Source organism: Pelophylax lessonae (genome assembly GCF_965119305.1).
Source record: "Pelophylax lessonae genome assembly, chromosome: 4".
Classification (NCBI taxonomy): Eukaryota; Metazoa; Chordata; class Amphibia; order Anura; family Ranidae; genus Pelophylax; species Pelophylax lessonae.
In genome coordinates, this window is record NC_138771.1 from 219910848 (window position 1) to 219925319 (window position 14472).

Sequence of the window (14472 nt, forward strand, 5' to 3'; positions counted from 1 at the left end):
ACTAAGCAGTTTTGTTAATGTTGAAAATAAAACAAAACCTTTCCTGACCACTGACTTTTAACTGATTTAAAGGTGAAAATTGGGGTAGATCAGTATTTTGACTTGATTTGTGACTTGGCCAAAATAAATGACTTGACTTGACTTGCTTGACTTCTAGCAGGGACTCGACTTGACTTGCTTGCTTTTCGCCACAGTAACTTGGGACTTGCTTGTGACTTGAAGGTTAAGACTTGAGACTTGCTTGTGACTTGCACATGTGTGACTTACTCCCATGTCTGCCAATTATGTACCTCAATATTTGCTTTCAAAGGGATGGTACCTCCTTAGGGTAAAAATTGTTTTACGCTCTATCCCCACACACCACTTTTTTGACTATTTATACAAAACCTGGTTTACTGAAATTAAAAACATTTCAACTTGGATCCACCAGTGTATAGTTACATTTCATTTAAATTACCTAACTGACATTATTTTTATCATCTGGCATGTATAAGATGTTTAAATGGCATTCATGGATATCTAAGCAGACATTTTGGAAGAATATTAGAACTGAAGGTATTAAGACTGAATTTACTTAGCAGCAGCAGCAATGTTTTGTGTCTTTCAGCTGGCTTCCTATATGCTAATCCCACATTTTCCTCTAGTGAATGTTTACACAGATAAATAGGCTGTGCAGAAATTATGCATAAAAATCAACATCTATGTACATGCATGGAAACATGTACATGTTACACGGTTGTAATTGTTTTTAGTTAGCCTTTCACATATTGTATAGAATGTATTTTTGTATTGGGCAATAGTATTTGAAAGGTTGTATCAACGTGCCTTACTGAAATATTATATTTTCATAATACATTTCAGCTCATGCCCATTCTGCAATGGAATGTGGGCGCTTGCAAATGACATTAACTAGCCATTTGACACACCTCATTCATACACCCTGGACATCAGACAGCTGTATTTTGCATATAGATGACAAGACGTTGACATGTTAAACACCTTTCCATTCATTCATTTGGACACTTGACAGTTGGATATTCTGCATATAGACGGCAAGACGTTGACATGTTAAACACCTTTTCATGCATTCATTTAGACACTTAACGAGTTAAGGCTTCGCATAAAAAGATTACTGACAACACCCAAACACAATTCACAATTGCTTACATTAACACATGACAGCTGAACACAGACGGAGCGGCTCTCCCACAAACACATTCTCCAACACACGACACCCCACACTTACACAGGTGTATAGGGAACACAAGGACCTTTTCGTGTACTGTTTCTGTGAGATATGTTCTATTGTTAAATTGACTCATGAACTGTAACCAGTTTAAAGCAGTTTTTGCCGCTCAAAACTTCCCTTAAATATGAGCGAAACTTGCAATAAAATAAGATGTGTCTACACCTTGCTTAAGTGTGCTGTGTCCTCGCATCTCCCCGCTGGAGAGAGGGAATTCACTATCCAGGGGGGTTAGCAACTGAAGGGCCGTATATCATCTTGTAAATTGCCTCCTGACGAGATTTGAGCTAACAGTATTCCTTTAATGATACTGCCCTGATGTATATTTTATCTGACTACAATTAAATATTTATTTCATTTACAGATAAACAAATTAAAAAGGTCACAGAAATTCTGCAAGACAGTGGAGTCAATTTCACTGCAATTTACACTGGACTGAAACCTTCCAAAGTAAGTAAGATGTGTATGGATGGCATGGCAGTTACAGGGCAAATATTTCATATCCTTTGGGCCTAAAGCTAAATTGTCCACCGTTTACCTCACCGGGTTCCCAGCTATTTCCAGATTGATGATAGGTAGGCAATTGGGGTCAAAATATGGATTTGATTTAAGAAAGCATGGTTAAAAAAAATGCCTGAGCTTCTAAACACACTGAACTAGTAATATAACTGTTTTATACTGTTGAGGTGCCTGTCATGACCAGGTTTTCATTAAGCCTGGTCATGAAGGAGTAAAGACATCCAGAAGCCTTAATGAAGTCTCTACCATATAGCTTTTTTATAGAGTTATAGCAGTACATGTTGGAAACAGTTTCCTAGATGGGATCACGGCAACAAGCCTTTCCTGATAAATTCAGAGCAGCTGATGAGGTGAAGATGGATACCAGGGATTAGATGTATATTACAATCCTGTCTTTGCCTATATATTTTGATAATAAATTTACACTTTGGGATTTGTGATAGGATGATATGATGTAGTATGCTTGTTGCAAATTACAGGGAGTCCTGTGACAGCTCAATATAGATCATTTAGTCATGGTACCATGCTGTGGAGAACACCAGTGATTTACAACCCCACCTCAAGGGACATTAGATTGCAAGGGACACATATTTATTGCTGCTGGTAAAACTTCACACTGCAATTTCTACTGACACTACAAATTACTATTGCGTGGAGAAATTTACTAACCACAAGAGGCACAAATAGCAGGAAAACCTTGTTAATGCTAGAATCCAGATACTGGCAACAACATAGAAGTCTATTGAGACCAATTTAACAGTTTGTGATTGCTTTCTATGTAAGGCTAAATGTGCGTGCTGAGAGTTTAACAAAAACCTTTAGTATTCAGAAAAATTAAGCTGGTCCATACGACCACTTGCAGGTTTTGGAGGGTTTATTATACTGGAAAGTGTGCAAAGAGGTGCAAAATGTCACCTTGAATATTTAAGGCAAAGTGCCTGTCTTTAAAAAAGGGATCCCTTGACTAACCTATACTCACCTAGCTAGCATTCACCCGCTGCTCCTTCCCCTGTCCTAGCTAGCGACAATACCTTGTCTGTTGCTTGTGGATGCTCTAAAATATATTTTTTTTTATTTGAAAAGTCTTAACAACTTATGAAAAATCCTACAGGAATTTCCCTTCGGCTAATACATCTGTGACACTGTCAATGGTTTTGTTGAAACTACTGTAAATAGAGGAAACACCTGTCCTTTTTAATTAGTAGAATCTGTGCGAACTTCCAGACAAATAATATCCTTGCCAATTTAAGTGACCATAAGTTTTGTCTTTTTTGACAGGGGTGGAAAAGTTTTTTTTTTTTCTTTTCATTCCCCCTGCATTGATGCTGTCATAAGGCTGCCCTAAGCTGTCAGTGTGTCTTTATTTATACAAATACACAGTTCTTTACCAGTCCAGTTGTATTTTTTTTTTTGCTTTAAGAAGTGACTACTTACTAAAAAAGAAAAAAGTTGTTTTCCTTTAGATTACCTCTCTCTAACTGAGGGTCCATTCAGACTAGCGCGACTTGTCAGGCGCCTTGTCAGCCTGACAAGTCGCGCTCGGTCGCTCGCCATTGATTAGTACAGGACCCGTTCTAATAGGAGCGACACAAGTCGCTCCGACTTAGAAAAAGGGTCCTGTACTACTTTGGGGCGACCTGGAGGCGACTTGCATTGACTTCAATTATATGCACAGCGTGTACCGCAACTTCACAGGTCGCCCCACGAAGTCGGATTGCGCCAGTCTGAATGGGCTGTCTCCATGCAGCCTTGACTGAACACACCAGAGAAGAAGGGGGAGAAGTAACTTATCTGATTCAATAAGTTCTGTTTGTAGATTGTAGCTTAAACTATTTAGCGCCATAAATAACTAGTTTTTTTCAACTGTGCAGCTAAAAATAGAAAAGGACACAAGTCAAAACCTACACTTCTACCTGCTGACTGAGAATGTATAAAAGAAATATATCTAAGAAATATTTGATATACACCTGACTTATAGAAATAATAAAGAATGTAAGAAAATACAGTATATGTAAAATCACTATATGCTCATTTAAAGGATTCAATATAGGCAAATAAGTGGTAGTAAACTCATAATAAAGCTTAACTATAAGTAAAATGCATATCTCCTAAACGTGCACCGTTTAGGAGATATTGTAATAAGTAGCAACCGGTGATATCACTGGTGCATGCGCTCTGAAGGAACAGCATACAGCTGTGTGCCACGGCGGAGACTTTCGCATGCATGAGCAGGAGTGATGTCATCGTGGCTCCGCCAGTCAGAAGGCCAGAGTCTGAAAACCTGGAAAGAAGACCAGGTGAAGATGGAAGCCTTTGCAGTGGTGACAGGATGCCGACTAAGGGCTTTGTTTTAAGGTATGCAAGGTATGCAATGGATACTAGCCCATAATTATATTGCCTTGCTGGGTGAAACTTTTTTATTTAGACTTCACTACCACTTTGTTGTTATTGTTCAGTCATTAGTCGTGTCTGACTTTTCGTGACCTCATGAACCATAGTGCGACAGGCTTTTCTGTCCTCCAATGCCTCCCGGAGCTTGCTTAACTTCATGTTCATTGTTTCAATAATGCTATCTATCCATCTTGTTTTCTGTCATCCTCTTCTCCCCTTTCCTTCCATGTTTCCCAGCATCAGGGTCTTTTCTAATGAGATCTTCACATAAGTTGGCCAAAATATTTGAGTTACAACTCTGTCCTTCCAGTGAAAATTCAGGGTTGATTTTCTTCAGGATTGACTGATTTGATCTTTTTGCCATCCAATGGACATTCTATCATTTTAAAGTGTTACTAAACCCACAACAGTAAAACCACTCTGCATATGCAGTAAAGCATGCTTATTATACTCATGGAACCTACAAGGTTATTTCTCTGCATTGTGTAAAAAGGCTGTTTTATCCTGTCTTCTCTGATCCTCCTCTTCTTTTACTGTTCCCAATCCATCTACTGATAGCAGACAGCCTTGGAGGCACTCTGCACATGCTCAGTTTGGTGTGTATTGCTAGACAGTTTTTTTTCTTTTTTTTTTGGGATGTGATCAGCACAGGGCCAGACAGAGGGCTAGGGGTCATGCAGCCTAATAGGACAGTCAGAGCATAATAAAAACTCCTCCTACAAGCTTTAACCAGTGCTCGGCCGGACACTGATAAAAGTCACAAGACTGCTATATACACTGATGAGAAAAGGGATTTAGCAGTTTATATTTACTAAAATGATTGCATTTCCATGTTCTGTCTACTGTGGGAGACCAGATATAGTGAATGCAGGCTCCTGGGTTTAATAGCACTTTTAAGTTAGAATTTTTATTTACTTATCTTACAATGCATTTAATTAGGTTTAATGTGAATTACATTGTATTTGTGGTGCAATTTCAGTGCCTCATATGCCATAAAAGAACAGTGGCAGTGACCCTTGAAATGTTCTAAAGGTTCTATAAAATGGTTGTTGGCTCCTCTAATATTGTGAGATATACTACATTAGTTGCAGAGGTTGTGAATGTGCTAAATAGACTTATATATGCTAATGATGGCTTGTGTGCTTTCAGAGGTAAAGTATCAGCTAACATGCACATCCATTACCCAATTTTTCCAGGATGGGGATCCTGGCACAGATATCTTTTAGTGGAGCATGTACTGTACAGGAGAAGTGATTATGAAAGGGTTGATATCACATTAGGATAGGTACGTGCAGGGCTACAGGGAGGGTTAGTGTTAGGTTACAGGAGTAGTTACTGCAAGGGTTAGTGTTAGATTACAGGAAGGCTTAGGGAATACATCACTTCCAGTACCAGGACATCTCTGCCAAAAAAATACCAGCATGATGCTAACGTATCATAGAAGTATGCTGTTACAATGTTTGTTTGCATCACATCTGTTTTAGCAGCAGAGAAGAGCAGTAAACTTTCCATTATAACTAGGACAGAGGCTTGGGTTCACTCTTATCATGGGTTTGAGGCAAATCCTGTGGGTTTAAGATTAGCAGTCCAGTAGATTTTATGTTGAGATTTGCTTGGGTGATTTTATTTTTTTTTTAAACCATGGCCTTTAAACTATGGCCAACAGGATTAGAAGGGCAAATACGTTGCCTTTTCGATAAGCAGGGCCTTATACTTTTAAGGTAGGGGCATAGAGCAGCCATATCGTCCTTGAATTTGAAACTATTAAAGGGAAAGCATAGGGAAATCTTACAAACAGCATAGAACCCAGCACTAAATTTTGGTTGCTAGCTCTTTTGGCAATAAACACCAGGGCTGCCTTTTTTCACAGCATGTGGCTGCATCATTTGAAAGGAGAAAAAACAAGTGTAAAACAGAGCGCATCTAAATCACCTCACATTATATCACTCACGCTTACTGCACTGCCCTATCCTTTTTGATAAAAGTTATACATACACCAGTTAGGCATACCAGAGAGAATTTGGTAAGAGACTGAACAATTTTGCATCAGTGAGAACAGGGAAAATCCCAATGAAGTTAGCAAACCTTGATACTACATTTTCAAGGCTAATAGGCAAACTATTGTCAAAGAAAGGGCATAGTGCCACTGCCCACTGCCATGTGGAATGTTTAACTAACAAAAAAAATTAAGGAAGGAAGAGGGTTAATTCTAAGGGTTTAAGGGTTTAAAAAAGGGTTAAAAAAACCATCAATTATTTTAATTATATGCACGAGAAGTGCCTTTAAACCTTGTTATGGAACCATGGACAGGATCAGGAACACCATATTCTGGTATCACATATTTTGGATGTGTATAGTTGATATTCCTGAAGGTGTCTGTAACATGGAACATGATTTGGCAATGCTGGAAGATTGGTCAATGCAGTGGAGACTGCAGTTCAAGGTTTCTAAATGTAAAATATTGCACCTAGGGAAAAATAATCCCCTGAGAGAGAAAAAACATTGGGGGTACAGTGTTGGCCAGCACTACAGAGGAAAAGGATTTGGGGGTACTTATTTCAGATGATTGCAAAATGAGCAAACAATGTAACCAGACAGTAGTAAAAGCAAATAGAATTCTGGGATGCATCACTAGAGTGATCACCAGCAGGAGGAAGGAGGTTCTGATTCCTTTATATAGATCTTTAGTGAGTCCTCATTTAGAATACTGTGTCCAGTTCTGTTGACCTCACTTACACATATAGATGTTGATAAAATAGAACAAGTCCAGAGACTGTTAATAAAAATGGTAAAAGGTTTGGGAAAGGGGTCTGGAGGGCAGTTTTATCAGTATGAAACCAAAATCAAGAAAATGGGGACACGACCTCAAATTAACTGGAGAAAAGTTCAAAACTAATCTTAGAAAGTATTATTTTACTGAAAGGGTAGTTTATGCTTAGAAAAAAATTCCAGCAGAGGTAGTGAGAATGTCAACAGTAAATTACTTCAAACATTCTTGGGACAAACATAGATTTATAGTCAGACAAAGACATTAACGAAAAAAAAAATGGGCAGACTCGATGGACTACCCTGTCTTTTTCTGCCATCACTTTCCTATGTTTCTATGGAATCTTTTCACCTTCAGGAAGTGTGATAAATGTTCTTTTGTAACACCTCTGCATTTTAGGCTTCCTCTAGGATGGTTGCAGGTCATCAACCATTTTACCCTTGTATCAAAGATGTATTAGAACAGTCACTCAATAGTAATCCCTCTATCCTGAATCCCGGGTCATTTAGAACCTCCCCGCCCTTTAATACTTCCACGTGCAAAACCACTGACTCTCATTTTAGACCAGTCTAACAATTGTATTAAAGGATATTGCTTAAATTCATTGGTAGCTATAAAAAAGGGGGAACAAATATGTGGTTCTTTGGTGCACACTACTTTACTTGTGGTGATCTACTGCATTGGAACATAAGCGCAGTATTTTACAATTTAGAAAAAAATATCCCAAGATTTGAACATCTCACGGAGCACTGTTCAATCCATCATCCGAAAATGGAAAGTGTATGGAACAACTGCAAACCTACCAAGACATGGCCGCCCACCTAAACTGACAGGCCGGGAAAGGAGAGCATAAATTAAGAGAAGCAGCCAAGAGGCCCATGGTACCTCTAGAAGAGCTGCAGAGATGCACAGCTCAGGTGGGAGAGTCCGTTCACAGGACAACTATTAGTCGTGCACTCTATAAATCTGTCCTTTATGGAAGAGTGGCAAGAAGAAAGCCATTGTTGAAAGAAAGCCATTAGAATTCCGTTTGCAGTTTGTGAGAAGCTATGTGGGGGACACAGCAAACATGTGGAAGAAGGTGCTTTGGTCAGGTGAGACCAAAATTGAACTTTTTGGCCTAAAAGCAAAACGATGTGCGGTGGAAACCTAACACTGTACATCCCCCTAAACACGCCATCCCCACTGGGAAGCATGGTGGAGGCAGCATCATGTTGTGGGGCTTTTCTTTAGTAGGGACAGGAAGCTGGTAAGAGTTAATGGGAAGATGAATGGAGCGAAATACAAGGCAATCTTAGTAGAAAACCTGTTAGAGTTTGCAAAAGACTTGAGACTGGGGCAGAGGTTCACCCTCCAGCAGGATAATGACCCTAGCCAGAGCTACAAGGGAATGGTTACAGCCAGAACTACAATGTAATAGTTTAGATCAAAACATATTTATGTGTTAGAATGGCCCAGTCCTGACTGAAATCCAATTGAGAATCTGTGAAAAGACTTGAAAATTGCTGTTTACAAATATCTCCATCTAATCCAACAGAGCCAGAGCTATTTTGCAAAGAAGAACGTTCACAATTTTCACTCTCTAGATGTGCAGAGCTGGTAGAGACATACCCAAAAAGTCTTGTAGCTGTAATTGCAGAGAAGGTGGTTCTACAAAGTATTGATTCAGGGGGCTGAATACAAATGAAAGCTACACTTATCAGATATTTATTTGTATAAAAATGTAAAAACCGTTGATCATTTTCTTTCCACTTTACAAATATGTGCCACTTTGTGTTGGTCTATCACATAAAATCCCAATAAAATGAATTTACATGTTTGGTTGTAACATGACAAAATGTGGAAACCTTTTGGTATGAATAATTTTTCAAGGCACTTTACAGTGTCTCGCAAAAGTGAGTACACCCCTCACATTTTTGTAAATATTTTATTATATCTTTTCATGTGACAATACTGAAGAAATTACGCTTTGCTACAATGTTAAGTAGTGAGTGTACAGCTTGTATAACTCAACACACAGCCATTAATGTCTAAACCACTGACAACACAAGTGAGTACACTCTTAAGATAAAATGTCCAAATTCGGCCCAAAGTGTCAAAATGTTGTGTAGCCACCATTTTTTTCCAGTGCTGCCTTAACCCTCTTGGGCATGGAGTTTACCAGAGCTTTACGGGTTGCCACTGGAGTTCTCTTCCACTCCTCCATGACGACATCACGGAGCTGGTGAATGTTAGAGACCTTGCGCTCCTCCACGTTCCGTTTGAGGATGCCCCACACATGCTCAATAGGGTTTAGGTCTGGAGATATGCTTGGCCAGTCCATCACCTTTACCCCCAGCTTCTTTAGCAAGGCAGTGGTCTTTTTGGAGGTGTGTTTGGGGTCGTTATCATGTTGGAATACTGCCCTGCGGCCTAGTTTCCGAAGGGAAGGAATCATGCTCTGCTTCAGTATGTCACGTTACATGAATGAAGAATAATAGTAGCGCAAAAAGTCACTTATGATGTAACTCACAAATTGCATAAAATACAACCATAAAATAAGGGGTGTTTTAAAACACTTCAATATAGGATAAAAAGTCCTTTAAAGTCCATAGACCGTCCAGGATAGAGTGATGTTGTTAATGGATCACCTTTTTCAACCACCACCAAGTGTCACACAGTAGAAGTGGCAACTCACCAGATATAGTGGCTCAGGTGTTCTCACACAAGAGCACAAAAAGCAGGAATCAAAGGTATTAATGATGGGTGTCAGAAACAGCCTTGATCAATCCTTGCTGTATACACTAGATCCTCCCGGGAGGCTATTCGTGTGAGGATTCCTGCCTGACCGCTGTTGATTGTTATATGGAAGCCTTACCTTTTCCTACATATGTGAGTGCAATTCTCTTTTTATAATAAAGTTGAGTTTTACAGTACTTCACTATTGTAGTCATTTTACCTTGCATGTGGCCATTATACTGAGTGGAGTTTGTGGAAGGGATATCGGATCTAGTGTATACAGCAAGGATTGATCAAGGCTGTTTCTGACACCCATCATTAATACCTTTGATTCCTGCTTTTTGTGCTCTTGTGTGAGAACACCTGAGCCACTATATCTGGTGAGTTGCCACTTCTACTGTGTGACACTTGGTGGTGGTTGAAAAAGGTGATCCATTAACAACATCACTCTATCCTGGACGGTCTATGGACTTTAAAGGACTTTTTATCCTATATTGAAGTGTTTTAAAACACCCCTTATTTTATGGTTGTATTTTATGCAATTTGTGAGTTACATCATAAGTGACTTTTTGCGCTACTATTATTCTTCATTCATGTTTTTCCAAGTTATACGATATTTGGTGAAGTAGCAGCAGTTTGTTTGTTTTTAGCAGTTAACCAGCTGACTCCTCCAGCAAGCGCAGAGATATCCTGCTTGACATACGTGTGTCCAGATATATATTTATTGATATGTCACGTTACATGTTGGCATTCATGTTTCCCTCATGAACTGTAGCTCCCCTGTGCCGGCAGAACTCATGCAGCCCCAGACCATGAGACTCCCACCACCATGCTTGACTGTAGGCAAGACACACTCTTTGTACTCCTCACCAGGTTGCCATGACACAGACCACAAGACATGGTTCCAGTAATCCATCCACCCCCCACCCCTTCAACCTCTACAGCAATACTGGCATCACTTATACATCTATTTCCCAAAGACAACCTTTGGATATGACGCTGAGCGCGTGCACTTTGGTTGACCATGGCGAGGCCTGTTCTGAGTGGAACCTGTCCTGTTAAACCTCTGTATGGTGCTGAAGCTCAGTTTCAGGGTCTTGGCAAACTTCTTATAGCCTTGGCCATTTTTATGTAGAGCAACAATTCTTTTTTTTCAGATCCTCAGAGAGTTCTTAGCCATGAGGTGCCATGTTGAACTTCCAGTGACCAGTATGAGAGAGTGAGAGCGATAACACCAAATGTAACACATGTGCTTCCCATTCACACCTGAGACCTTGTGACACTTACGAGTCACATGACACCGGGGGAGGGAAAATGGCTAATTGGGCCCAATTTGGACATTTTCACTTAAGGGTGTACTCACTTTTGTTGCCAACGGTTTAGACATTAATGGCTGTGTGTTGAGTTATTTTGAGGGGACAGCAAATTTACACTGTTATACAAGCTGTACTCTCAATACTTTACATTGTAGCAAAGTGTAATTTCTTTAGTGTTGCCACATGAAAAGATATAATAAAATATTTACAAAAATATGAGGGGGCTACTTCCTTTTGTGAGAGACTGTATATACATATACACACACACACACGTGCATGTGTGAGCTTTGGGATGCACACTCCAATAAGCTGCGCAGATGCTTCTTAGTTGTAATAGAACTGATACTTTAGGAAACATTGGATAAAATGCCATGCCTTGCAATAGATGCAGGATAGCAGTGCTTAAATTTGTAGTTTCACAGAGACTAAACAGTTAGACCTTTATGTATGCCTAAAGCAAATCTGAGACTTTAACTTCTGAAGACAATGGTTAGTACTCATGAGACTTGTAGCCCCACAGATAGTGGATAGCGATTCTGAGCATGTAGAACTAAAGACAGCAGGTGGCAATGATTGTACTTGTAATCATACATATACTAGATAGCATTGCTGGGGTTTTGCAGTCCTGTAGACACTGGACAGCAACACTGAGATTTGAACCCCTAGAAATGGTAGTTACCCATGCTGGATTTTAGATCCATAAACATGGGGTGGCAGTGTTGGGACATATCCTTAACTACTATGTAATTATATTATGTAATAGTTACTCTATATGTAACTTAGTATGTCTTAAGATTTACCTCATATAGCAGAGACAAGTTAGAGCTATTATTATTACAATGGTACCTTGTTCCACGTCACATCTAAGAGGCAATTCAAATAGTTGTTCAACCTAGAATATCAGTAGATAAACATAATGTGAAAATAATGCAACAGCCTTAGATAATGGCAGTTCCGCTGGATAATATCGCCTTGTTTGGATCTATGGTGCTACTTATCTCTGTAATGTTTTCTCCTGTGTCAAAGATATTCTTAGTGACTTAATGAGTGTCTTAATGAATGAACTTCTCTGGGTTCAAGGTAGCTGAGTTTAGTTGGGGTGGATGAACTGTGGATCATGACCCAACCAGTAATAGTGACATTTAGGGTGATTACTGATGACCATAAAATCTTTTCCATAGTTTCAACTACTTCGCAAATAATGACTTTTACATCTTTTACTTTGGTTTTGAAATTAGCTACTCAGATTCATCCATTTACCTACCAGAACAATAATTTGCCTCTACTCACTATACAACTGGATTCCATGTTGTTCAGTTGGAAATACAAAGCCCATGAATGTTTAGATAAGCTAATAAAGATAGTATTATTATACTGTATATATAGTATTATATACATTGTGACATGTTGGGGTTTTGTAGCTCAGTGATAGTGCCAAAACAGTAAGTTTACTCCACGCCAAACAATTGTTTTTGGGCTTTCCTACCCACTTTATTTAAAAGGATGTCAAAAGTTCACACAGGTATGTCTTCCCAGGCAGGGGCTTCTCACCATCAGTATGAACAAAATACAGCCTTCTGGTTCCCTTGGCAGCTTTACTGGTCCAATCAGTACCTCTTGGTCCTCCTGACCATTAGTACCTTTTGGTCCTCCTGACCATCAAACACATCCCAGTGTTTGTGCACAGACACTATATCTCAGCTCTGCGTCTTTCCTTGCAGCTTCCCGCATGCTCTGTCCCTCATGTATTCTCTCCCAGGCTCGGGCCTTGGTCTATCCTGACCTACACAGCATGGTGCATAAAGCATCCCTGGTGGCTTCTCTCACTCACTGACCCCCGCGAAAGGGTGGGGCCTTGAGCTCTAACTCTCGCTTTCATATAAAGCCAGCACACACCTGTGCCATTAGTGTGCTTGCTTCTTACAAAATCTGGCATAAACCACCATATTAAACAGTGGCACAGGTTTGCCCTGCCACAACATTTTGATGAACTTATCTTATCAACAAAAAGCTGCCATTAAGAATAACTGTAACCCTCTTACTTCTGTTAACAATTCCACCACCAACACCCTACAACACACGCTTCTTACCGGATCAGCAGGACCATAAATTATAATGGTCTAAAGTGCTCAAGAAAGCAGGTGGATAAAGATGATCATCACAGGTGAAAGACTTATCAACAGGCAATGGATCCCATATAGACTCGAAAATGAATAAATAAAACATTTCCATAGTAAAGTCCATCAAACTCAGTAAAGTGTTTATTAGTAAAGAAAAAGTAAAGAAATAGATGGCTACAAATACCCTATAAAGGCCAAAATCAGGCATAAATGGTAAGTTGTTCCAGCAAGCTGTTGGCTTTTGGGAGTGGCTTCGAGGTGACGTCATTACGTATGAAGAGCCGCGAACAAGTGGTGTTTGAAAGCCGACAGCTTGCTGGAACAACTTACCATTTATGCCTGATTTTGACCTTTATAAGGTAATTGTAGCCATCTATTTCTTTTTTTTAAAAAAACACTTTACTGAGTTTGATGGACTTCACTATGGGAGTTTTTTATTTATTCATTTTCGAGTCCATATGGGATCTATTGTCTGTTGATAAGTCTGCCACCTGTGATGATCATCTTTATCCACCTGCTTGCTTGAGCGCATTAGACCATTACAATTTATGGTCCTGCTGATCCGGTAAGAAGCGTGTGTTGGAGCGTGTTGTGGTGGCGTTCCCCCTCTTTGGTCTCCGATTCCACTGCACTTTCTTGGAAGAATTGATGTACCATTGTATTGGACAATTTTATTCACACTATATTTGTTTTTTGCACTAATGTTTGCACTATATGATACATACAATTCATGTGTTATTATCATTTTAATGTCACTTTAGCGCTATTTTACTTTGTACTTATTAAAGTATCTAAGTGAACTCTGTTGTTAAAGGAAGTGTATTTTCAGTGTGTACAAATTCTCAAGTCTAATTTAAATTTTATCTGAAAGTATTTTTATTTATGAGTTTCACTCTTTTACTTTCAATTCCATGTTTTATTTAAAGGATTTATAGATTCTCCCTTTAGCTGCTCAATGTATGTAATGTATGTTAGGCACTGCAATTACCAACTTCATGAGGAAACTGAGGAGATAATACAATAAGGCACTTTTAAATTATATTGTTTTTAATTGGTCTACAGACACTTTGCAGCACTACCAAGCATACGCCAACATGCCTGCATAATATACATTTATTTTTACAAAATTTAAAAGATTAAAAACTAATTGATTAAAATAGAAAAAATAGGACACCTTGATGGAACTAAAATTGCTAAAAAGATTACACTAACATTTACCAAAAAAAAAAAGGATTATTTTAATTTCATCAAAGCCACATGCTAAAAATGTATCTTATATAGCAGAGAAAAGTTAGGACATTTAACATATTTACAGAGTACCTTGCTCCAGATCACAACCAGGTGGAAATTCATATAGTTGTTGTTCAATCTATCAGTGGCTGATCCACCTGAAGT

The 14472-nt window shown here is 39.1% G+C and overlaps 1 protein-coding gene and 1 long non-coding RNA gene across 2 annotated transcripts in view; both read left to right on the forward strand.

The window, feature by feature from the left end:
- Positions 1–14472, forward strand: part of LOC309555221 — a 375479-nt gene that overhangs the window by 141077 nt on the left and 219930 nt on the right. The gene's annotated exons all lie outside the window — the stretch shown is intronic.
- LOC309555220 (V-type proton ATPase subunit S1-like) overlaps positions 1–14472 on the forward strand; it is a 117535-nt gene that overhangs the window by 62265 nt on the left and 40798 nt on the right. Inside the window, exon 6 of the mRNA XM_082257101.1 lies at positions 1611–1696. Within this exon, the coding sequence (XP_082113227.1) occupies positions 1611–1696 (86 nt within the window). The remainder of the gene's footprint in view (positions 1–1610; positions 1697–14472) is intronic.